The 27,427-nt window shown below is 38.1% G+C and overlaps 1 protein-coding gene and 1 long non-coding RNA gene across 2 annotated transcripts; one reads left to right on the forward strand and one right to left on the reverse strand.

The window, feature by feature from the left end:
- On the forward strand, positions 1 to 27,040 carry LOC147023579 (uncharacterized). Its single transcript, XM_085889091.1, has 6 exons — positions 1 to 159; positions 25,122 to 25,158; positions 25,425 to 25,613; positions 25,999 to 26,187; positions 26,422 to 26,601; positions 26,734 to 27,040. Exons 1-6 carry the CDS (start codon positions 29 to 31, stop codon positions 27,028 to 27,030), a joined length of 1,023 nt encoding a protein of 340 aa, XP_085745217.1. The 5' UTR covers positions 1 to 28; the 3' UTR covers positions 27,031 to 27,040.
- Positions 23,323 to 25,437, reverse strand: LOC147023580 (uncharacterized). Its single transcript, XR_015060291.1, has 3 exons — positions 25,340 to 25,437; positions 23,553 to 23,777; positions 23,323 to 23,459 (listed from the first exon to the last, which is right to left on the reverse strand). It is a non-coding gene; the product is annotated as an uncharacterized LOC147023580 (long non-coding RNA).
- Positions 27,041 to 27,427: the final 387 nt, after the last annotated feature.

Raw genomic sequence — 27,427 nt, forward strand, 5'->3', positions numbered from 1 at the left:
CCAGCATGGCTCTGTCGGACAAGGACTGATGTCCAGAGTTGGTGATGTGACGCTCGTCATGATCTCGTTCTTCTTCATCTTCATTTTGGTCATTTCCCTGAAACGATCCCGATGGTTCAAGCAGAAGAAGAAGCCCAGACAGAAGCCCTGTGTTCACTGGTAATGAACACGATTGACTTTTCATCAATATTGTTACAGAAATGTCCCTTCGTATGATGCTAAATATAGGATAAGCTCAGATCCCCCATTAAATGCATGTTTAGCTCGGTTATTTGGTAAAATGGAAGTTACATGTGTGTCGGGAGGTGTAAGAGGCTGTTTTGGTTGTTTGTGCGGTGGTGTTTGAACGAGGGCTCCCTCTTCTTCCTCCCCTCTCCGGACGATCGCCCCCGCCCAGTCAGCTGAGGTGGAGTGGCCTGGAGAAGGAGGTGGAGCTGGGGGGAAGGGTCTTGTCGGCTTCGCTGAGGGAGGCGTGCTCGTGTTCCGAAGGAGCGAACGAAAGATAAACTGCAGAGAAAAAGGGTTCAGTTTTTGGGAAACGGTCGCTCTCGAGGCGTGCTCGTGTTTTCGTCGCGAGCGAATGAAGGAGGCACAGTGTTGGATCTGCCGGGAGAGACGCTGAACCTGAGCGCGCCGAGTCTGCACTTTTAGCAGTAAGAGAGGCTGCCTGCACGCCGAGTCTGCCTTTTTGTGCAGTGGGAGAGGCGGCCTGCACACCGACTCGGCGATCGCCTCTTATGAGGAGTTGATTCTGCCGTGAGAGAGACGGCAGTCGGCTTTGAGAGGCGAGCATAGAAAAGGAAAGAAAAAGCAATTCTACAGAGAAAGAAACTGAGAGGACGAACTTGAGAAGTCGGGCTTCGAAGCGGGAAGGCAAGAGAGGAAACGACGGAGCCTCCGACGGTCCTTGCTCACCTCACGGCTCGACACCTTGTGCCGATCCGCTTGCCGGAGCCCAGCACTTCGATTTGGGCCTTGTCTGGTGAACAGGCCAGGCCTGGATTTGTGTGCTGGACCTCGGGAGAGGTCGGCTGAGGCCCATCGTTGATCTGGCGGTCTTGTGCCGTCGGCCTTGCGCGGGGTTGGAGCGCGCGGAGACCGCATGCGGTGCGGAAAAGGAAGAGGACGGCGCCGCCATCTTGCCACGCGGCGCGTTCGAGCTGGGGGCTCGAATCCGTGGACATCCACTTGTTGCGAGCGACATTCGTGCTTTTGACACTGTCCTCTCGTCCATGAGACATCAACAAGTACTCTGTCTTGCATTCATGCTGTCTGTCTGTCTGTCTCGTTTGCCCGTTGTTTAAGGCATATCTCGGTTGGGACCCCCCTCGAAACTGTAGTCCGTAGTTTCCGAGATAAGATCGGGTTAAAGATTGTTAATAAATACATTGTCGTGAATGGTTTGCTTGTGTCATGTTCCCCGATGTTCCCCAATAAATGTGGTTGGTTCGTATGAAGTTGCCGCTCTGGCTTAATTTGTTTCGCGTCGAGGAACGATCCGTTCGATTGGCATATAAAACCAAAACGGTTACAGACTGGCAGAAAATGCTCGGCATCTGACACAACCAGTCTGTAACCGGGGTTCTATTTCCACAACTGGTAAGGTTCAAGGATTATGTTGGTATCGCGATTGAAGATGCGTGACCCGAGGCCTGTGCCGTGCCGGCCGGCGTTATAAACCCCGGAGACGGCAGTGGTGAGGGTGGCGCCAAGAGTCGGCTGAGAATCCCGCCACCCCGGATCCGCAACAATATTTATCATCATTATGATACCTTCATCCAAGGGGACAAGATGGCTCAGAAATTTGAAACGAGTTCACATTAAATTCTGACGAACAATCAAGTCTGACAAACAAATGTCTGGTCACGTGACGACAGGGAGAAGGTTCCAGAACATGGATCAAACTCTCGTTGGAAGGTGCCATTCAGTCACCAGTCAAACCTGCCGTGGAAACATGAAATAATGTTCGTCATCCGGGACCAGGCCAGTTTCCTGTCCCAATCCTGACAGACCCTGATTAAAGTGATCATACTGGTTCACCAGTTCAGACGCTCCGACGAGAGTTGAGGGTTTTTCTGCCGCTACACCTAACTTCGGTGGAACGTCTGAGCCGCTCGAGCCATGGTACTTCCCTCATGGCCGGAACGGAACTCGTGTCACGAACGGTTTCACTGCATGGGACGCGGTGTCCGTTTTGTGTGGGACGTTCGTGCCCCTCAACATGACTTGTCCTTCAAGGGACCATCAAGAACCACGTCCTGTGGCTTGGGATCAGGACAACTCGAATCATTCCACAGAGACCAAGTTGCTTTACAAAGTGTATTCATCAACAGGGGAGGGATAACAAATAATCAATATATACAATAACTACACAACTATTACCGATATACATTGTACAACATAAGCATGTCTGTCCTTCCTTCCTTGATTTGCTGTTTGCTGATTGGTTGTGTGAGGTTCGGTGTCATGTGATTTTCTCCCATCAAGGTTGAATCATGTATCGTATCGGTTTATGAGAAGTTAATATTCGAAATCTGATTCCATAATTTAATTATCAAAACTCATGGCACAAATAATTCAGTCAAAATCTGGAGGGAAATCAAATTAAAATGAGGACAAAGAGATTTCCTTCTCATCCAATATAATTAAATAAGATGCTCTCGGCTGGAGAAGTATCTCAGAGCTTTGGCTCAACGTGAATCCAGAGTGCAACACAATTTACTTTTTTGAATATGAAATATTTATTAAATTGATAGATTAACTGAAACCTTTCCCATTACGAGAAACGGGTACTCTTCTGAGAACACCATACTCCCCGGGTGTTGTGGGATCGGAGGATCCTTAATTTGCTCACCCTAAAGGCCCTGTCACACCTTGACGATTTAGCCAACGTATGCAAAATTGGGCTAAAACGCCGGCACACGTCCAATACGTTATGGGTAAGTTTGTATACGTCAAGATCATGCTGAAAAGCACTGCCATACGTCGTAGTACGCTGACTTTCATCGTTGTACTTTGCGGTTGTCCTCAAATATTAGCATGCTTGAAATTTTACGACGTATGCCGGCGTATGACTCACACGTTCCGCTACGCTGGCCATAAGTTGTAGGCACGTTATGCGATCGATGACACACGTCGACACACGTTCCTTGTAAGTTACTCATAAGTCGAAACACGTCGAGGTAATGATTAGCGTGCCCGAAACTTATTTATAACCCATGAGTAACGTGTTGTAGGCACGTTACACGATCGTTGCACACACGTCGAGGCACATTATGCGATCATTGACACACGTCGAGGCACATTGCTTGAAAGTTACTCATCAGTCTAAACACGTCGACGTAATGCTTTGCATACCCAAAACTTATTTCTAACCTATGTGTAACGTACCTCCAACGCATATTGACGTATGTAGACGTATTTGATTGACGTCTTCCGGACGACCACAGAACTTACTGAACGTGTTTCTAATTTACAGCTACCGTATAATGACGTATTGGCAGCGTTTAAAAAAACAAAACAACAACTAACTTCCGATATTTCGTCACGTTCCGTTACGTCATGTCCGATTGCCTCTTTAGTTTGCTCATGTCTTATTCTTGGTTCCTCCTCTGTGAATATTTTCTGCTTGAGGATGTTGTCACGTCGACGTCGAAACTTAAAAGCAAATGTCCGAATATATTTTAAAACTCGTAATAGACTAAAAAATAAATAAACCAATGTCACCCTCAGGGTGACCCGTATCTTGCCAAAAGGTGACCACGTGTGACTTCTTTAAGGTCACACTGAGGTGAACAGAGCTGCGATTCACCAGGAGCGACTCCTTGAGGAATATCTGCCTACGAGAGATTCCGATGAGAATCGTTCTACAGTGCAACCATGAAAAATATGCGTTTGCCTCATAACGTCACCAAATGACGTCATAATGTCTCAAGCTTTACATATCTAGAAAGCACTCATCGAGGTGTTCAATTTGAGGTACTACACGATATGGTTCCTAAAACTTGAAAATTTGACCTTGGGGTCAAATATGTTTGACCTGAGGCACTAACCATGAAGGTAAAGGCCAATCGCCACCAAAAATTAAGCAGCTGAGCGACAGACCATGAACTATATTCCCATGAAGTTTGAAGACGATCCGATCAAAATTACTCAAAAAATAAGCGTTTCATCGACTCCCCTGATTTGCGACAAAGTGACCTTGACCTTTGACCTTGACCTTCAAAATTTTATGCGCTGAAAGGGACCTCTATAGGCCTCTGATATGCAAAGTTACAAAAATTTCCAATGACAACTGTGCTCTGCAAAGTGATTTATTCGTGATTACAGACCAAAAAAAACAAAAAACATAAGAAGGTCAAGGCCAATCGCCACCAAAAATTAATCAGCTGAGCGCCAGACCAGGAATTATATTCCCATGATGTTTGAAGACGATCCGATCAAAATTACTCAAAAAATAAGGGTTTCGTTGACTCCCCTGATTTGCGCCAAAGTGACCTTGACCTTTGTCCTTGACCTTCAAAATTTTGTGCACTGAAAGGGACCTCTATAGGCCTCTGATATGCGAAGTTACAAAAATTTCCGATGATAACTCTACCTCGCCACAGGTCGACTCCGGACACGAGCCGCTTGGGTGGCTCGTTCCGTACTATCGGGATAACTGAGCGGTGTTATCGTCGACCTGGACGGTTCAGATTAATTACCAGGATATTGCACCCACTATGAACCCCTTACGTGAAGCAGGATGGAGAATCAATAGAGAAAAGACGAAGCGAAACGGGCACAGTTCAACAAGCAAGCATTTTATTCCGCGGCACACGGAAAACACGTATATACAGCCATACAGAATCGAAATGCACATAAAGCAAATGAAATACAACCGAATAACACGTCCACATGGCAACACTTATACAGTTCTACTTCACACACGGCGCCAACACACATTTACACCAAAGAAAAAGAAAGAAGCCACCCTCACAGACAAGGAGGCAGACAGGCCCGTAGGCCAAATGTGCGAGGGACCTGGAGGAGCGGCCAGGTCCGCAAGACCGGGGAGGTCTTACCCGCATCCTCGTAACGCGTTGGCGGGCAAGCCGCAAATGTGGCCGCGCCGCTGTGCCCAGACTCCGTGCCCCTTGGCGGGTTTCGTTGTCACCACGTTTGGGGTGGGGTGGGAACGGGGCCCCCTTTTGCACTATCTCAGCACGGGGGAAAGGGGGAATTGTTGATGCCCTGGGGGAGGGGAATGGCCGGCTGGCTTGGGTCCCGCGACGAGACGAGCGATCCCCCACACCGCAACCTAGTCGCCGACCGCCGTCCTTCTTGACTCGGACCCGAGCTCCCTTGCTTGCAGTTCCACCGCGCGCACTCAACTCCGCCAACAAAACGCTCCTTGTCCCCAAGAGCAACCACTCGACGACACCCTCCAAGCAACTCCAAAACCCAACTCTCTCGATTCGTCTTGCGCTCGCCTTTTTATAGGCAGCAGGAGCAGCCAATATGCAAATTTTAGGATCAGAACGCGATTGGAGGCGGGGCCACGCCGCCCCCATCCCCGGTCAGCCATTGGTCGGGCAAAAATGGGCGTGCACCTCTCCTGATCCTAAAATTTGCATATATGGACTTCACATACACACGCTTGGAGGCGGGGCCAAGCCGCCCCGTGCTCGCCAATTGGACGGAGGAGAAGTGGGCGTGAAGCGTTTCTGATACGAATTTTCCCCTCGGAAAGGCCGCCATTCGCGCTCGTGGCTCGGTGCGTTCGGCACCAATCGCCGAACGGGCCCGAGACAGCCCGACGTTCAGTGTTCACAGGTGGTGCGGGAATGGCCGTAGAAGCGATGATGTGGGATGAATTCGTGAAGGTAAAGGCGAAGGTGGTGGAGGGTCTTCTGTGGTGAGGGTTGGCGTTGTGGATGTTGTCTGCGGGTTGGAGCGTGGTTGTAGTTGGTGACGATGGCTGGCGTGGTGGTTAAGGTGGTTGTTGTGTGATGGCGGTTGAGACATGGTTGGTTCAAAATAACGAGAGAAAAGAAAAAATGGCTAACTCAAAGCGTCGCAGCCCAGATAAATCACATAAATTCCCTCTATACAACGGGTTTGGGCTAACTACACATGTACCTATGAAGATATCTCACCTGAGTGTAATGAGAGGCCCTTTATGGTGTAATGCGAATTTCCACAGCCGTAACACTATTAAATTGAATCGACAATACATTGTGCAAATTTGTGATTAATTTCTTTTGAAATAACAGAACAACATATTGCAGCAAAAGATTTTAATAAATGAATTATGACCTCAGTTATGTCGCAATTCCTTCCGAAAATATTCTCAATTGAATCGCAGTTTTATCGCACTCTCAGGGGTCCCAGGACAGATTATCATTTTTTTCTCCAATCAGTCACAATTTAGTTTCAGAGGTCGCCAATCCCTCACAAAGTTGTCTCACATTTGTCGCACCTTCTGACTCACGGAAACTAAATTGAGAAAGGTTCGAGACTGGTTCGAGACAACCGCGACGACTCTGACTATTTTGAGAGAAAATTTGTCGCACGAATTTTTTGAACATGTTCAAAATTAAAGCGACACCCGAGCCACGTCCTGCGACTCACGCGAGGAAATTGAGAACCACCGCAAACGTTTCCAGACATTTTGGAGAATCCCATTCGCATTTTGGCGCGAGCTGTCGCAGCCCAGTGAGATACAGGCTTTCAGGCTTCAAAAACACACGAAGAAGACTGAAAATCATGTTGGTATGCTCAGTTGAGCACAGAACGTCACAAAGGTAAAAAAGGTGTGGCACAGCATGGAACAAGTCCAGTCTCGCACTGAGGTCGGATCGCACGTGGGCAGACATGACGGAGTCCAATTTGTCGACCATGCACGAAGAGGAAAAACGCAGAGCTCCGACACTGTGCACCAAGGCCCATGTCCTCCCGGCCCCCTTTTGTTCCCATCTTTATCCCTTTGGTACACGCCCCACCCTGTGCCCTCACTCAACGACACCCATCCATCCATCCATCCATCCATCGAGACCATACTCTAGACAGAGCATCCATCCATTGGCACCATACTCTGTACAGATATAATCAATGCTGCCAAAGTAGTCTCCTGGGCTGGTGGCCACAATCCAGGATGGGTCACCACACTGACACAGGATACTCAAGTGGCTCAATCATCCCAGCAGGCTGGTGCCAAACTCAGAAGAATAACAAGCTGAATCAACCCCACATGGTATTAATTCAACAGAGAAGTAGGATTTGATCTCAGGACCTTGAGGAATGAGAACATGAGTAAGGGATTGAAGGGAAAGCGGTTTTAGACACACACATTTTCCCTCCCACAGGGAGGGAAGGCGAGGGCTTTCTCAAAACGTACGCATCATCCTATATCACAATTAAAGGATTTTCACATTTCCAACCTGGCCGCCATAGCCAGTCGCCGACTCGGCTTCCTTCATCGTGCAAAGACCTTCCTTGGTGCACTTGAACTCCTGACCACAATCAAAACTTTCATCCACAGCCTGATGGAGGACTGCTCTCCCCTCTGAGCTGGTGCTCCTGCCTCTCACCTTTCTCAACTTCATGCTCTAGAAACCAAGGCATTTAGGATCATTAGTATCTCCCGCAATGAGGCTGAATCATTGAGCCTCTCACTCTCTCACCGCAGGCAGGTCAGTGGTCTTTTTGTCCTCTGCAGTCTCCTCTCTGGTCTCGCCCCCCCTGCTTTGTCTGCGATGTCCCCATCATACTTCCGCAGGGCTCACAACGTCCGTTAACAACCTCCTTCTGGTAAAACTACCAAAATCACGGATCACTGCTCACCTTCACTCTTTCATTCCTCCTTTTTTCCGCCCATGGAATAAACTCCCACACACTGATCAATCCCATTCTTCCCTCCAGGCCTTCAAAACAGTTGTTCACCACGACTTCTTTTCTTCCCCTATCCAAAATCTCGATCTTTTCTTCCACCGTTAATCCACCCCAAACCCACCTCCTTCAAATTCCCTGCTTTCCCTCCTCAAAGTCCCTGTCATGTACATCTGAGTAGGGTGAATATACTGGTTCTGGCTCACTTTTCCCCATGTAAATGAATGGGGGATTTTCAGCGATTCATTTTTTTTTTCCCTAAAAATAAACCCCCTTTTTATCCCAAGGTATATTTATTTGTCTCCCCTTTTAACCTGGGGACACTTTTTTTTTCAAATAATCCATGCAATAAGATAAAGATTTGTTAAAGGTGATTCGAAAAAAATATCTGAAACGTCTAAGCCTCGGGACACTCTTTATCAAATAACCGATGCATATTGTTTAGCTCACTCATTGAACCTATAAAGATTTGTTCATTCTCAAATTCCTTCAATAGTTTAATTTTCTTTGCACAATAATCCCCATCTAAAATATTGAAAAACAAAACATTTGAATCTTTATATTTTTTAAGATACCCCTTTTGTGCCATTACGAAATGATAAACTTCTCTTAATGCTCTTGTTTCACCACCTCCTGAGCCACATATCATTTTGAGATTATAGTAAATTGTTTTTTCATTGTTCAATTGATAACCATCAAAGTTTTCAGTCCATTCAAGGATATTCATTTTTTCTTTACATCCTCTAACTTACTACTTTTTTTAATTGATTCGCTTATTTGTTTTATTTACCTTTGTTTTAGTTATTTTTTCAAGAAGACTTATTTGATATTTTTCACATTCATTATGTTTTCCATTTATATACCAAGACCGAGATTTTCTCCACTCTTTAGTTTGATTAATACTTGGTTTGACCATTTATATATTGCAAAAAAACGCGGCGGTAGCCCTTAAAAAACCCTAACCCATCTTCCCATCGTTAAAACACAATCTATTCTATTCACTCTATCATACAATATCCATATGGAACACAATCTATTCCATTATCTAAAATAAATCTCTTATCTTCAAAGGCTCCTAATGCCTTTTTATTTACTTCTTCACTATATATGTTATGTTTATAACTTCTTATTGTATTCATTTTCCTATATTCTTCTTTCTTATTCATCAAACAATTATAATAATTTCTAAAAGTTATTGATTTCTTTATTACATATTTCTTTATTCCCTTTAACCTCTTATCAATCTGATCACCATACTTATAAGCATATGCCTTTGCTCTCAATCCAATAAACTCACTCATTACTTTTCCACCCAACTCATCCTTAAACTTACCAATAACCTTTTCATTCTTTTTGGAAAATAACTCACTCTTCTTGCTGAAATTACTTGTATCATATACTCCAATATTTTTCTTCATATCTTTATAAACATCATCGGTTTTTATATCTAGGATAAAACTATCAGTGTCCATATACAACAATGAAACATTTTCACCATACTCTTTCTTTAAGTCATTATACAAATAATCATACATCAATATCTTTGATAAATCAAGAACTGCTGTTCCAATATAAATTGGTTTATCCATTACAATACTTTCCTTTTTCATATGAATTGCAGAAAAGTTCTCTGAAAAAACCTCTTCTCTCTCACAACTTGCTTTATTTATCAATCTCGAAGCTTCTTTCCAAGATGTTGCGAATCTAATGTTTTGCCTGTTTCTAACATTTTCCATAGTCTTTCCAAATACAGCATTATTCATTAATTTATAAAAGTCCCCTTCAAATTTTACTTTTGCATTTGCTCTCATATCTGTATTGAATTGAATATACTTTTTCACCCAAGGACTTTGTTTAAATTTTAAAACTCTATGAATTTTAGCTACTCTCAATCCTTCTCTCAAAAACTGTTTTAAGCTTCTCTGATGCAAAACATATCCCTCTTTATCATAGAATGTTGTTAATAACTTTTCTGTTGATTTGCCTTTAATATTAAAACTTTTATGATAATCACTGAACCATTCTTTCTTTGGGGTTTCTTTCTCACATGCAAAAGGAAGGTCTTTATGCTTATTATGAAGATCACTCGGGTACCTCAAATCAACTTCAAAATAATAACCTTCTTCTTCGTCATTCAATTCCTCTTGAGAAGAAATAACAATATTCATCAAAGCCTTTTCATAATCCTTTTCTTCCACCCACTCTAATTTACCATAAGGCAGAGATTGAGACATTGCCCATCCATACAAATTATTAGCATCAAAATACATCAAATAATTACTATCTTTTTCACTATCATAATTTGGAAAATATTTATTATTTGCTTTAGCATATCTTTTTGAACATACTTGTGATATTCCACCTCTCTTGGACTTCTCAATCATCAAAAGCATATTAACATCACTGATTAAATCTATATCTTGTTTTGTCATTTTCAACATTGCACTCCAAGCTAAACCAGGAGCTGTGAAATAGTGGGCAGGATCTAATCCATAACAATTTTTATTATGACAGAGTGATCTAAAAGCTTCAAACACATCAGCTAACAATAAAACATCTGTTTTTAGATATAAATCATGATATTCTCCAAGGTTCTTTATCTTAAATATTTTCCATATTTCTTGTGCGTGTTTATATTCCTTATCACTTATCTCTTCTTCATAAAGGTTATTATAGAAACTTTCTTTTGGTGGAAGTTGTGTTTCTTTAAATCTCATAAATGAATCCATATAATCATAAGGATAAATTCCCTTACTTGTAAGAATTTTCTCTTTACTTTGAATTTCATTCCTTGTTTGAATTTCCTCTCGTGAGAATTCCTTCTTTAATCAGAATTTCATCTTTATTCTGAATTTCCTCTTTAGTAAGAATTTCATTCATTGTTCGAATTTTCTTTATAATTAGAATTTCATCTTCAGTTAGAATTTCTTCATTAATTTCCTCATTAATTAGAATTTCCTCTTTACTTTGAATTCTGTCTTTAATCTGAATTTCCTCTTTAGTGAGAATTTCCTCTTTTGGAAAGAATGAATTAAGATTTGGAAAAGAGTCCGTGGTAATTTATAATTAAGATTATAACAGGAATGAGCGGGACCTCTATATTTACCAGTAAGATGACAATGATCCCTAACTTTAGACTCCTTAATTTCCCCCTCACAAATATGACAGATATTGTTCTTTCTAAATTCTAATTTTTCTTCTTTGGTTAATTTCATCGGTTCATTTGTTTCTTTCATTAATTTAGTGAGTCTTATACAATCCTTTTCTAATCCTTTTACAAACTCTTGTGAAGCTTTTTTTTCCACTATAATGTTCAAGTTTGTTATACTTTTCTCCAACAGATGATTTGATATAATAACAGAAACCACAAGGAATATGTTTTTGATATTTATTTGTATATGATTCTTTTGGATTAGGAGAAGCAGTATTTATCTTTTTAAGGATACATTCAAAATCAGCGTATATCATAAATGGGTGCATGATAGATTTATTATAATCTTCAAAAGAAATCTTTTCACCAGGTTTAGGCATTGTAATTACAGCTGATTTATGATTGCTACAATATTTTGAATGTTGTTCTAATCGTTCTTTTGTACGAAATGAATTAAGACATCGCTTACAAGGATATATTTTGTTTGCTGTTCTGAATACCTGAGAAGAGATTAATCTTGATAAATTATTGATGTATGTGTAATGTGAATTATTTCCAACACTAAAATATAAAAGATCAATGTGTGTTTCTTCATTTTTATAGTTGTTTGAAATTTTTAATATTTGAACTTTGTTTGTATCCGTTAATCCATATCCATTAATAGAAAGATTATTCTTTTTCTCAAATTTAGGAATATCTGTTAGTGGCATTGGGAATTTAAAATCTTTAATGTCCAAGGTATTCTCATATTTCATATATTGTTTTACTCTTTCTGAATTACATTTTGGTGGATGAAAGTGAGCAAGAACAGACCAGAGAAAACATTTATTATCATTGTTCTTAATATTAACAACTGCCTTCTTTAGTTTTATTTCTTTTGGTAATTCAATATAAGAAGAAGCTTTAAGAGGGTTTGATTTTAGAATGTGTATATCTAAAAAGATGATTTTTTTAAGATTGAATCCACTTCCTGCCACTGTATTATCAACATCGTCCTCTTGTTTTGATAGTTCTTCATAAACCCCACTATTCAAAAAATCTTGAAATGATGTTATAAAATGAAGATCTGTTCTCATATAAGGAGTTTGTTCTTCATCCTGTCTTTTCATATTCATTTTCACTCCCATATAAAACTTTAAAGTTTTCATTTCTTTTAATGTCTTTTTAATAACCTTTTCAACATCAGGTTTCACTGTTTCAATTGATTCAGCTATTGATGATGGACAGGGTTCTCCAAATTGAAAAATCCTTCTTTTTATATGCCCTTTAAATGCCCCATCAGTGTTTTCAATATAATAGTCTCCCTTTACTTTAAACTCATTTTTCTTGTGTTTTTGTGATTGAAGATGTCTATTATAACTACTCTTCAAAACATCCTTTGAGCAGATATCACAATGTTTTCTTTCCAACTCAAGAGGAGATATTTTATGAAATAGATTAAATGTGTGTTTGTTGGTTCGGAGGTGTTTTCTATAATGTTTATATTTGTGATTACAAACATCGCAGTATGTTGTATTCACCATATTTATATAATAAATCTTTGCTTAAACTAAAATTTTCTTGATGAAAATTTCGTTTATTTTACAGGTGAATCTGTGCTTAAAACCATTTTATCCTCCAACTTTTTCACTTAATAAATACAATGTTTCAAGACACAAAAGACAAGTTTCAATCAATCTCTTCATTTGTTAAAGATACTGAGAAATATGTCAAGGATGTAAAATTGAACAAAGATAAATATAACAACTATTGGATAAAAACAATTATGGTAAATAATATGAGTTCTTCAATTTCCTTCAGTGGAAGGGCTTTTAGTATACCTGGTAGAACATCAATTAAAGTATCTCTAACAAAAGTTTCTCCTCTTCTGGTAATATATTCAAAACTAGAAAAAGCAATGAAACAAGAAAAAGTATCAAAAAACAAAAACCTTTTGGATGAAGCTTTAGAAAGAAAAGATAAGACCATCTGTAATATGCAAGGATAAATTTGTATTTTTTTCAACAACCCAAAAGATGTAAGTCCTGATGAAATAAAGGATGTAAATATATCAGGTGAAATGACATTTCGTTCAATAGTAGTTAACGATCATTTTAAAATTACCTTTAATATAAAAAATGTTGTCGTTGAATCTGGTAATGAAAAAAAGTATATTGATATCGATGGTAATATTATTAAATATGAGTCAATATATAACTGAAAGTATAGATGAATTTCAGTTTAAGTAAAGTTTTACTTTCTAAATATGCCAGACTTTCCTGATTCTCCATATGACAAATTTGAGAATTGTCCTGCGTGTGAAAGACGGGGATTAAACACAGAGTCAAAAGCCTATAAACAATGTATATTCTGAGATTATCTTCTAATTAATGATAATAAAAAATATAAAAAGGAAAATAATTCTTTTAGATTTACACCAAAAATGAATTACTTTACAAGATTGATTAGAGAAATGAATGTAAAGTATGAGGGTGATAACACACCTTTCCTTACAAGGGAAGAAACTGAACATATAAGAGAAATGTTCAAAGGATTGTTGTTATATATTATTCATGGATGTAATTTTCAGGGAAATATCAACACAAGATATTGTATAAATAAAAGAATGGATTATCTTGAAATTAAACCTGAACTTAGGATAAAATATAGAGTTTCTAAAAAAGCCAATAATAAATTAAATAACCTGTTTTCCAAATATATAAATGAATGATTTTTTACCCATTTGGGAAAATAAGATAAAATTTAACAACCATAAAAATCTCCCAAATTCATTAAGATGTCTCATAGTTGGTTCAAGTGGATGTGGAAAAACCTGCTTACTTTTAAAGATGCTCCTCACTCCCAACTTTTTAGAATATGATAATTTAATAATTTTCACAAAGTCGAGTTTTCAACCAGAGTATCAACTACTCTCACAAGGATTTAATGCTGGTCTTCAAAAAGAAGATATAATCGGTTTATTGAAACGTCAAAAAAACCGAAATGATTATAACATTGAAGATATAATTCAACTATTTTGTGATACACAGAGATGTAAAAAGAAATCAAATCCTATAACTTGTATTCTTAGTGATAATACGGATGATATACCGTTTCCCCAAGATTTGGATAAATCAAAAAAGAACCTCGTTATCTTTGATGATTGTGTTAATGAGAGAAACCAAACGGTAATGGACAGCTACTACACAAGAGGGAGACATTCTTCTTGTAATTGTATTTATCTTAGTCAATCGTACTTTCAACTTCCTCGTCGTTCCATCAGAAACAATGCTAATACTTTTATTTTATTCAAGTTAAATTCAATAGATATCAATAATTTTTGGAGAGATAATTGTTCTACATTATGTAGTAAAAAGAAATTTGAGGATTACATGAAGCACTTCTTCTTCTTCTTCTTCTCCTTTCAGCTGCTCCCGTTAGGGGTCGCCACAGCGGATCATCCGATCCGCATAGTGATTTGGCACATGTTTTACGCCGGATGCCCTTCCTGACGCAACCCTGGTCGCCTCTTACGACACAGGGATATGGTACACCTATTTTAACCGGGGTATACACCGGCCCAGTATACTGGTACTCATTTCGCCGACCTCGGAAGGATGACAAGCTGAGTCAACCCCCTGGTGTATTAATTCAGTGGCCCAACGGGGTTTGAACTCAGGACCTGTTGGATCCCAAGCCGCTGCCCTAACCACTGCGCCAACACACCAGGATGATTACATGAAGCACACGACTGAAAAATATAAATATATTGTTGTGAAACAAGATGAGATATTAAGGGATATATTTTTTGTTTTATAAACAATTACAAATATAAATGACAACTGTTATTGTAAATCTTGTGGGTAAATCTGCTTCTGGAAAAAACTTTCATAAATCAAGGTTCTTGTGTAGTTCAAATGAGAATATTGTAAATTTACTTAAAAAACACCCCGTGATACGCATTGTATCAACAACAACTCGAGCAATAAGACCTGGAGAAGTAAAAGGTGAAGATTATCACTATATTTCAGTGGAGGAACATATGTGATTGAGGAATGAAGGTCAAATATTTGAGGAGGTTTCTCTTGGTACAACAAAATATTCACATTGTAAGAGTGAGTTAAGGAAACTAAAATCTGGTGGTCTTGGGATATTAGAAACTAATCCAGAAGGAACGAGACAAATTATTAAACATCTGAGCGGAGTGAAGATTTTATCATTCGGTTTTGATGTTGATGAAAAAACTCAACGCAAACGTATGAAAAGCAGAGATTGTAGTATTAGTGAAGAAGAAATTACAACTCGCATTAATGTTAATAAAGAATTTGATGAAATATTTAAAGAAAAGGATTTATTTGAACACATCTACTTGAATGATGAAGAAAAGGAAAATTTCCCTGTTGATCTTTACAATTCATTAAATGATATTTTACAATAAATAAATGGATGCAAAAGAAAGAGCAAGAAGATTTAAGGAACATCAAGAGTTGGTTTCAAAAGTTGTAAAACAGCAGGAAGACATAAAGAAGAAATGCAGACAGAAACTAACGGGCGAAGAAGCATTTGAAAGAAAACAAGAGAAATTTTTTAAACCACTTTTAAAAACTTCCCAAGAAAAAATGAAAGATGTTTCCACAGTTCCCACAGTAGAATATACTCCTAAAAAACTTCAAATGTTAAAAGATTTTGATCAAATGACGGAGGAAGAATTAGAGCATTTAGGAGAATTAAAGGTATATGATGATGAAGGTTTATTTCAACAACTGGAAGAGATTAATCGACCCCCTGATTATATTGTGAATGCTCTTCAAAACAATGAATATTCAGCGGATTCAAAAATCAAAGCAGTTATAATCCCGGAAGTGGATACAAAACGATAACAGTCTCACCCGGAGCATATGAGATTTCTCAAATATCTTCCGAAATTGCTCGTCTTATGAAAGAACAGGGTGATGAACCAAAAAATATTGTTATAGACATTCAAAAACATACTTCAAAATCAACGATTAAAGTTAAAAATAACTACAAGGTTGATTTCACAATTGATAATTCATTTCGAGAGTTATTGGGTTTCTCCTCAAAAAAGATTGAAAGTAATGGGACGTTTTACAGTGATAGTCATTCAAATATCCTCAGGAATAAATTCGGTGTTAATTCACTGTGATTTGATTGATGGTGCTTATAATGATGGAAAAAAAACAAATGCAATATTTTCATTCAGCGCATACTCAACCCCAATTGGTTATAAATTCAATATGGAACCTAAAAATTTGGTTTATCTCCCTGCGTCAGGAAAAACCATACACAGAGTAAATTTTAGGATAACCGACCAGGATAATCGTATGATTTCTTTTAATGGAGAAGTTATATCCATCAGAATTCACCTACGTGAAGTTTTCCAATAAATAAATACGATGGTTATTGTGAGGAAACACGAGTTGGGAAAATATAAAATAATTACAGGGGATGGGATGTTCCTTTCCCCATACTACAAGGGTGAAGGTATGTATCTTGGTAGAGGATACTATAAACCTAAGAGACAAAGGGGTGTTGGACATCAATTTAGAGGAGATGGGATAATTGATACTCTAATGGGTATTGGTTCAACTAATCTTAAAAATAAAGATCTAATTGGTTCAACTGCTTCTGCTGTGGGAAATGTAGCAGGTGCTGTAAAGAACATAAAAGATGCCCAGAAGGAATCTCATAAATTACAAGCAATAAAAGAAATTAAGAAAGGCAAAACTCAGTTGTCCCCCCAAGAACGACAGAAAATAATTTGAATACTTGGATCAGGGTTTCAAAAGTTTTAACATCTTTTTTTCCTAAATAAATACAAGTATGGAAGCAATTGATAGTATCTATGATTTGGATGATACTATTATTATCTCAAACTCCACTAAAAAAGAAGATTACTTCAAGGTAAATGCAATAACTGGAACAGACTGGAATGCGAATGGTACAAAAAGTTTTGAAATAAATAATCAACAAACCTATTTGAATCTCTCCGAAAGTTTCTTGTTGTGTAAATTTAAATTCACTAAGGCTGCGACTAACACAAACGCTACACTTGTAAATGATTTCTTCTGGAAAATGTTTGATAGTGTGCGTTTGTATATTGGAACACAAGAAGTTGAAGCGGTTGATTATGTCTCTGCTGTATCTGAAATGATGAAATTTACACTCTATACATTCAGAGATAGAATGGGAAAGGGGTCTGTCGAAGGTTTTATTCCTGATATGTCAACGGGAACAAACACAGACCCTGGATATACTCAAAGGAAAGGAGCGTATAATGATGATACAAAAGCAGAAAATAGTTTTACTGTGGCAGTTCCTCTTAAAGGTATATTTGGATTTTGTGATCATGATAAAGTTCTGTATGGTCTTAAAATTAGATTTCAACTACAAAGGAATGATAATGAAAATCGATTGCTTTTTGGTGTTGGTAGTGCTTTTCGTGAACAGAATAAATTTGTAATTGAGGAGATGAGTTGGTATATCAGTGAATATACTCCTAATCTTAAAACAGAAGAGATGTTGAATCGAAGACTTAACTCAAAGAAACCACTCAGTGTATCATACCTCAAAAGAAGATGTCAACACGTTAAACTCAACCAAACTACTTACACGTGGAATTTGGGTGTTCTGGAAGGAAAGCCACGATATCTGTGGATCATTTTTTAAAAGCCAGATGGTGATACTGCGACTGATAAGAATAATGCATTGAGTGATAATGCTAAGGTGAAACAACTTCGCGTTTCTCTAGATGGAACATTTTATCCACGAGATAGATTGGAAATTAATTGGGAAAAAAATGATTTTGCTGAAGCATACAAGTCTTACCAAAAGGTGTGTGAAAGTAATGGAAATAAAGAACCTATTTTGGATAGAACAGCATTTAAAAGTTTGTATACAATCTATGCGTTTGACCTGAGCGCTCAAAAGGAAACTATAAAGTCTAATCGAGTGGATACTTCCCTATACATTGAAAGAGGAGAGAGTGAAGAAGTTGATACATATTGTTTGCTTTTGGAAGAAACAGAATTACAGATTAATACAGATAATGGTGTGATGATTAGTCTCACATAATTTTTTGTTAAAGAAATGAGTGGCAAAGTAACAACTGGGGTATATGTTAATCAAATCAATCTTCATAAACTATCATCTTGTGTTCAAAATCAAAAGCCTTGTACGATTAACGTTAATACAATTCAGAGAAAAGGAGCAGTAAGAATTGATGTTTTGCTCACAAGAGAACAGGTTAAAATCTTGAATGACACTGGCTCACTTAAAATTAAAATATTGTAGATTTTGCTGAAAACCTTGAAGGTCTGCCTGATAAAGCGAGATTGTTAGTTGGAGATATGCTTTCTTCTATAGCACAAGCAGGTGTAAAATTAACGAAAAGAGGTAATGGATTATATCTTTGTAATAAATAAATGAGCATTGATGAGTGGTTTAAAGAATTTGGAAAGAATACAACATCAAATTTACAACTTGTCAAATATTGTAAGAAATTAAAAATTCATAATTTGGTTATTTGTATGAGAGATGAATTAACAAATGTGCCGAAACATACAAAGAATATTATTATGAACTTAGAAGATAATAATGGGAACGGTTCTCATTGGGTTTGTATTTTAAATAGTCAAGACAAATATTATTTTGATAGTTTTGGTCTTCCACCACCTGTTGAAGTCATAAAATTCTTACAGAATGGTGTTTATCAAACATTTCAAGTCCAAGAATTAAATTCCAAGTGTTGTGGTCAATTATGGCTATATGTGTTATTTCAACTCAACAAAAATAAAAAAAATTATGATATTATTTTTAATCTAATATAAATGACTTATGTTGGTAAAGATGGTTCTATCTTTGGTGTATCTCAAGAACTGGATATTGATTTATCAAATTATTACACAAAGGCACAGGCTGAACGACATAAATATAATCAAAAATATTAACATGAAAAATGCTTATAAATTAAAAAATTATCCAAGCCCGACTGACGCGAATGACTTGGTGAGATTAAGCGATTTATCACAATATATATCCTTAAATAAAACGGCCGTGTATTCCAAAGATACAGAAGTGTAGATATTATCTCCAGGTCATACAGAATTCACAGTTCGAATTAAAATAAATTTTTATAAAGAAGGGCGTATCATTTGTATGAGAATAGAACAATGGGGGTGTGATATGAATGATTTAGGGTATAATTGGTCATTTAAAATTAACCTCGAAGACCTGGAACAATTAAATCAGTCTCGTAAGGAAGAATATTATCCACTTGGTATCGAGAATGAGTTTTGTGGGGCCACGATTAGTAAACAACAAATAAAAGAATTTAATAAGGTTAAATATAATAATGGTTTTGCCCTTGTATATATCATGAAAACAGAAAAAACAGGATTATATATAATAAGTAAGGAAATACAAAATGATTTAACTATGGGAAGATGGGGAGGTGTTTCGTGCCATAATCTTATTCTAACATATATTTCTAATACATAAATGACAGCAAGAAGGCTTCAAGAAAATTATCATTTCTGTGTCCAAGCATACCTTCAAGAAAAGGGTATTCGGTATTTTAATAAATATGTTCTACAACATAAGAATGAGGTATTTTCAATAAAAGATTGGCATTATGCTGATGTTGATAAACCGACAACTTTAGATTTAATTAGAATGTTAAATAATGAAAAAATTATAAAGTTAAGAAAAGGTAAGGCTCTTTTAGAAATTCAAAAGAAATTTTATTGGTTTCCTGTTGTAAAAAAATTATTTTGGATACAGGAATAACAAGAAATCCTGATGAATATATGTATGATATTCTATGGGGTGTAAGCGATTCAAGGATAATAAGGGATGAGGAAGGAGTTGAAGAAGAGAGGGAAGAGGAGGAAAAGGAGAAGAAAGAGAAGGAGGAAAAGGAGAAGAGAGAGAAGGGGGAGAGGGAGAAAAAAGAGAAGGAGGAAAAAGAGAAGAGAGAGAAGGAGAGGGAGGAGAGAGAGAGAAGGAGAGGGAGGAAAGAGCGAGACAAAATAAATATCAAAATATGGAAACCAGTGAGATTAAAAAAAGATTGGTGGTATTACAGAAAATAACTCAACCCACCGAGGAGGAAAACAAAGAATTGACAAGTCTATTTGCAATACTTTCGACAAGAATATTGACATCGACAAGCTATTCATTTTAATTCAAGTTTTTCATATTTTTTTTCTTCAATAAATGGAGGAGAGAGTGAAGGCTTTTCTAAGGGTTCTTTATGTTTTAAAAATTAGGATTCAAATGTGCATGTTGGAAACTAAAAAGGTTTTGCACTCTGCAGGAATTTTTCACATAAATAAATGAGTTATTGTCTCAAATGTAAAAAGAAAACTAAAACTAAAAATATTTCATTTATTAAAAGTAAAAATAACAGGGTTATACAAAAAGGTATATGTTCGGTGTGTGGTTCAAAAAAAAAATCAATTTATCTCCAAACACAAACGAGGAGGAGATATACAAAAGTTTTTATCAGGAAGTAAATTTACAACTACTGGAATACCAGGGGAATTACATCTTCCAGGGTATTCTTTCTGTGGTCCAGGCACAAACTTGGATAAAAGATTAGATGAGGCAGACAATCCTAAATCCTGGAGTAAACCCATCAATAGAGTTGATGAAGTGTGCATGAGACACGATATTGATTATGGGAATACCACAACGTTGGAAGAAAAGCATGAAGCCGATAGAGAAATGTTGTATAATTTGTCTCTGATACAAAATCCAACCTTGAGAGAAAAAGTTGATCGGTTCATTGTGAAGAAGATGATCAGTGCTAAATTGAAACTTGGACTTGGAAATTCAAAAAACTTATAGGCTCTAATGATGTCATTAAGAATGAAGAGCAATTAGCTGATGAATTACATAAACCAATATTCACAAGGTTTCAGAGAAGGAAAGTTTATTCCAAGGAAGTAGATTATATCTGGTCTGCTGATTTGATTGAACTCAATAATGATAAGGGGTACAAGTATGCTTTAACCATTATTGATTTGAGAAGATACGCATGGGTTGTACCATTAAAAAACAAAACAGGTAATACTCTTATGTTAGCCTTTCAACAGATATTTAATAAAAGTAAGAGAAAACCTAAAAAATTGTGGACTGATGAGGGTAGAGAGTTTTATAACAAGACATTTATGAATTTTATAAAAAATAACAGTATTACATTATACAGTACCTTTAATGAAGGGAAGGCAGTTGTTGTTGAACGTTTTAATCGTACCTTAAAAGAGAGACTATATAAAAAATTCACACAACTCGGTTCACAACAATGGTCATCTTTTATTCAGGATATTGTGGATAAGTATAATGACACGATTCACACGTCAACAAATATGAAACCATCAGAAACATTTACAAAATTAAAATATGAAAAAGAGATTAATGTCAGAAAACCTAAGTTCAAAGTTGGTGATATCATAAGAATATATAGGTGGAAATCTCATTTTGAAAAAGGTTATATTAAAAGATGGACGAACGAACTTTTTAAAATTGTTGATGTAATAGATACGGTTCCTTAGACTTATAAGATATATTATTTGGAAGGGGAAGAGATTTTAGGTTCATTTTATTCACAGGAATTACAAAAGACAAAGATAAATTGAAATCTTTTGACTCTGCCCCTTTTTGACTCCGCCCACACAAAACCCACCCACATAAACCCCACCCCACACAAGCTCCACACAAACCCCACCACACACAAACCCCTCACAAGCTCCACACAAAAACTCCACCCCACACAAGCTCCACACACACAAACCCCACACAAGCTCCACCCATATTCATCATATTCACATAATTAGTGATTAGTTAATTAGTTCCCCACACACAACATGTTTATTTAATTAAAAAATTATCCACCCATCCACACAAGCTCCACTCATCCACCCATCCACCCATCCATTTATCCACACAAACCTCATCCACATAAGCCTCATCCACATTCACCCCTCCCACATAAGCCCCACCGAAGCCCCGCCCACATAAACCCTGCCCACGTAAAGCCTGCCCACATAAACCGCTCCCAGACAAGCTCCACCCACATAGACCCTGCACACACAAACCTCACCGAAGCCCACCCACATAAACCCTGCCTACACAAACCCCACCGAAGCCCACCCACATAAACCCCACCGAAGCCCCGCCCACACAAGCCCCACCCACATAATCGCCCTCCCACAAGCCCCGCCCACACACGCCCCGCCCACACAAGCCCCGCCCACATAAACCCCACCCACACGAGCCCCGCCCACATAAGCCCCACCCCCTTCATCCCCCCTGTGCGCCCCCACCTTTGACCCACCACCTCCCTCATCCCACCCCCCCCCTTCCCCACACACACACGGGGAGGGGATGATGGGTCGTTGGGGGAGCGCACCTACCCCCCCCCCCCCTCCCCCCCCCCCCCCCCCCCCCTCCCCTTCCTTCATGTCTTTATCCTTTTTTTGAAATTTAAAATCAAGTAATTGTAAACAAAACAAATATAATTAATCAAAATTGCAAATATTAAATATTCATTTGCGAGAATGTATAATCTTTCCCAGCAATCTTCTTCAGATGTCTTGTGATTTCGAAACTCAGACACCATATTCTGTTTTGAAACAAAAAGTGGATAATAATTAGGTTTTATAAAGATAATTACATGGTAATATGAGTAAGCCTGTTGTTGGTTCTAAGTTCAAGCCTCGTTGACCACTGAATTAACACACCAGGAGGCCGACTCAGCCTGTCATCCTTCCAAGGCCAATAAAATGAATTCCAGTGTACTGGTAAAACCGCGTCCAAACTAATGATGCAACCAACATAAGACGACATTCCAAAGAGAGAGTGATATTAATAAAAGAATAAATAAACAAATAACTAAATAATAATTCAGAAACATTTACCTCCAGAAAATCATGTGTTGTACCAGATTGCTTCAACAGCTGATGTTGTGTGATCGAGCTGAAAAAAAAAAAAAAAATAATGAGTAAAGGGTATAGATGGAGAGACAGACAGAGAGAGGTAGGTAGAAAGACAGACAGAGAGAGATACAAACAGACAGGGAGAGATAGAGAGAGACAAACAGACAGGGAAAGAGACACACACATATATATATATATATATATATATATATATATATATATAAATATATATATAACACACACACACACACACACACACACACACACACACACACACACACACACACACACACACACACACACACACACACACACACACACACACACACACACACGTGTCTCATCATTGGTTTCATTTATTCGAGATCAGAGGCCGTGATAAGACTTCGTACCATTCATTATAAATGTTTTTCAATTCTCTTCTAAAATCATTGACCTCTTCAATAAGAGCATTCATTTGATGCACCTCATCGTGATATGTAAACTCCACTTCTTCCAAGGACCTGCCAGGAAAAAATATATATTTTCGCATTATCACGATTTAATTTATAATCAATTGCTTCATTGTTCAAAGAGGAAACCATACACAAATTTACCAACTTTGTAGTGAGCTGTTATCTTCATCGGAAGAGAGTGAGTCCATGTCTCAGTTTTTTTTACCATTGGTACAAGATGGCAAAAAGATCAGAGGCCGTGATAAGACGTCGTGTCAGTCTTTAAAAATGTTTTTCAATTCTCTTCTAAGATGATTGACCTCTTCAATAAGAGCATTAATTTCATGCACCTCGTCGTGATATGTAAACTGCTCTTCTTCCAAGGACCTGCCAAGAAAAAAAAAATATATATATATATATATATATATCAGAATTATCACGATTTAATTTATAATCAATTGCTTCATCGTTCAAAGAGGAACCTATACACAGGCTTACCAACTTTGTGTTGAGCTGTTTTGTTCGCGGAAGAAAGATCGCTCATGTCTGTTGTAAAAATGAAAATCCCGTCTGGCAGAAACTGTCTGGCGAATCACTTATAAAAGCAACGATGAGGAGATTGCTTAATCATTGGGTGTGGCCACAGGAAATGACGCTTCGGGAGAGACAGCTTGGAAAATAACTGGGAGATATATTCTCAAATTGTATGAATCATTTTTAAAACATACTTAAAATACCCTAAAATGGTTTTGATTCAAATGTTTTCAGTTCGTGTTCTGAGATAAAATATAAACACGAGACCTTGTCTCACAGAATAGTTCCTATTTTTTCACAGCATGACTGTCCAAAAACACTTCCTCATTCACACAGCACGACCGTGTCAAAAAAAACACTTCCTCATTTTCATGACACGAACTGAAAACATTTGAAACAAAACTTTTTTTATGGCGTGGTTTATGTACAAAAATGATTTGCAACTCGGGCGGTGGCCAGATGAGATCATTAAGAGAAGTTTATCATTTCGTAATGGCACAAAAGGGGTATCTTAAAAAATATAAAGATTCAAATGTTTTGTTTTTCAATATTTTAGATGGGGATTATTGTGCAAAGAAAATTAAACTATTGAAGGAATTTGAGAATGAACAAATCTTTATAGGTTCAATGAGTGAGCTAAACAATATGCATCGGTTATTTGATAAAGAGTGTCCCAAGGCTTAGACGTTTTAGATATTTCTTTCGAATCACCTTGAACAAATCTTTATCTTATTGTATGGATTATTTGAAAAAAAAAGTGTCCCCAGGTTAAAAGGGGAGACAAATAAATATACCTTGGGATAAAAAGGGGGTTTATTTTTAGGGAAAAAAAATATGAATCGCTGAAAATCCCCCATTCATTTACATGGGGAAAAGTGAGCCAGAACCAGTATATTCACCCTACTCATCTGGTATGTCCCCATGTCTCCATGTCCCCATGTTTCCAGTAAGCTGGAACTCATTTTGCTAACTTCGCAAGCATGACAGGCCGAGGTAACCCACCTGGTGTTATTGAAACACGTGGTGCTCAAACTCAAGACCCGAAGATGTTAAGCCAGCCACCTTCACTTTTAAGCCAAGCGGCAAACTCAATGTTTTATATCCCATAACAATGCAACACTCATGGAACACGCCTTTTGTCTTTTCCAAAATCATACATTTTTCTCTAACTGATAAACAATCTCTTTGTTTCTGCAGTTTTCAATGTGGAAGGAAATATGGACAGAAAAAAAAGGTAAGGAATGAGCGTCCATTGCTCGAGGAGTTTAAGCAAATGGAAGTCGTTGAGATGCAACAACTGAAGGAAGAGGAGAATCAGAACAGAAGTAAAAAAGGCATTGGTAGCGAAACAAGATTAACACAACATTAGAGTTTGAATCCACTAATTTCCACAAATAATTATTATCTTTGCTCACATGTGTGCATTATATGATGTTTCGTGGTGTTTCTTCATTATGGTGTTTCTGTCTCTTCATGGGCGCAAATGTTTCTCCCACACAGGTCGAGGCGCTTTCACAACGGTTGAATGTGAAGGATGACCAGGTCAACCAGCTTAACATGGAAAACCAGGCACTTTCGGAAGATCTCCGAAACGTTTCGAGCAAGTTGTCAGAAGTGCAACTTCAGCTCCAGAAACAGCAACAACAGCATGAGTTCGAGCAAGAGAAGGTCTTGAAGAGCTTCCAACAAGTAAGGAACCGTTATCAATGATGTGCGAGTATGGATGCCAAGTCAATGAACGCCATGTTCACCTTCATGTGTTCTGATGAGTTTCAACACCATGCAGGGGTCAAGCTGCTCTTAAACATTTACAAATGGAAGAATGTTGATTGGAATTTGTGAAATTCCACGTGAACTTTGCACCTTTAACCAGAGTTAAACTCAGTTTAGACTAGAGAGGGAAACCTCCATCGGGTCTTGATATTTATTGATTACGGATTTGAAGGAGTGCTCAATCGAAAGCTGTGTGGTCTTGAATTTTTTTTAAACCTCTCACTTTATTTATTTTTGGGTATTGTAAAAGAGAAAACTGTAACTTCACTGTTGATGACATTGTTGAGTTTCTACTGGACAGGTCGAGTTGCTTTCACAAAGTTTTGGTGTAAAAGATGATCAACTCACGGAGATTACCGAGAAAAGCAACACACTGAAGGAAGATCGAAAAAACATCCTGAGCAAGTTCTCAGAAGTAGAACTTCAGCTTGAGAAGCAGCGACAACAGCATGAGGAAGAGCAGCAGAAGAATGTTGAGAGCTGCCAACAAGTAAGGAACCGTTTTCATCAATCAGAGGGACGAGAGATGCCAAGGAGTGAACATCATGTTCACCTACACATGTTCTGTTCTGATGTTCACCTACACATGTTCTGATGAGTTTATACACCTCCCAGGGGTCATGCTGCTAATGAGACATTTACAAATGGAAGACTGTTGATTGGAATTTTGAACAAAAAACAGGAACTTTCCTGTCAATGACACCATCATGTTTCTGCCACACAGGTCGAGCTGCTTTCTCAGGAGTTGCAAGTGAAGGACAATGAATACAATGAGATGAGTTTGGTACTTAACATCCTTGTGGAGCATGGCACACACTTGGAGAGTAAATGTTCCGCAGCAGAACAGCAGCTGCAGGAACAGCGAGAAAAGCAGGAACAACAGAATGTTGAACACCTAAACCAAGTAAGCAACCGTTATCTAACAATGTGGACTTGCTCGATACTGTCTACCCTTTGAACACAAAATAACACAAACTTAAGAGTTGAAGATAATGTTTCACTTGGTACGTGCTGATATGTATTAAATCACTTGCAGGTAACGCTGCTGAAGAAGGACTTGCAGAACAAGGAGAAGTGCTGGGAAGCAATGGTCGAGAAAAATAACAATTGCATCAAAGCAATATACGAACTGCACAGAAGGTTGCAGCAATTGGAGCAGGAACAACAGCAACCCCAGCACGAGCCACGTTCTCAGCTTCCTTCAACTCACGAGAAGAAACATAAGGAACAGTTTTACCAAGAAAACCAGCGTTGGTGTCACAGACAGCAAAACAAGGTACAGCAGAACAATCACAAGAACCCAACAGAATTGCTCCTCTTTCCAAAGATGTAAAAATAACCTCGTCAGTCAGAGCCATCAAACACTTGAAAACAACTCTGAACTGAACTTTCGAATTATTTTCCAATCTGGTTTTCCTTTGGAACACGATATTTTCTCATGAAGAACCTGTCCTTAGGTATGGCTTAATTCCCTCGAACATGGAGCATTTTAATATCGACTTACACCAGGAGGCTCGACACGATAAACATTTACGGAAAGAGAATTGGTGTCCACCCCCACCCTGAACCCCGGGGACTATTAATTTTATTTATCCACTAATTATTAGACGTGCGCATCCCAAGTACAACCAAAAGCTTTCAATTCATTCTGTGCATGGATCATGAGAGCATAGCCATCAAACAAACACCCAAACAGACAAACACAAGCACACGAACAATCACTTCTCAAA

Source organism: Eptatretus burgeri, chromosome 7, assembly GCF_056783735.1.
Source record: "Eptatretus burgeri isolate ZD-2024b chromosome 7, Ebu_testis_v1, whole genome shotgun sequence".
Lineage (NCBI taxonomy): Eukaryota > Metazoa > Chordata > Myxini > Myxiniformes > Myxinidae > Eptatretus > Eptatretus burgeri.

Excerpts from the sequence above, each read along its gene's own strand:
- LOC147023579 (XM_085889091.1), top strand. The coding sequence starts at position 29 with ATGTCCAGAGTTGGTGATGTGACGCTCGTCATGATCTCGTTCTTCTTC. Across the intron at positions 25,159-25,424 it reads AATATGGACAGAAAAAAAAG|GTCGAGGCGCTTTCACAACG; the intron begins GTAAGGAATGAG and ends TCTCCCACACAG. Across the intron at positions 25,614-25,998 it reads TCTTGAAGAGCTTCCAACAA|GTCGAGTTGCTTTCACAAAG; the intron begins GTAAGGAACCGT and ends TCTACTGGACAG.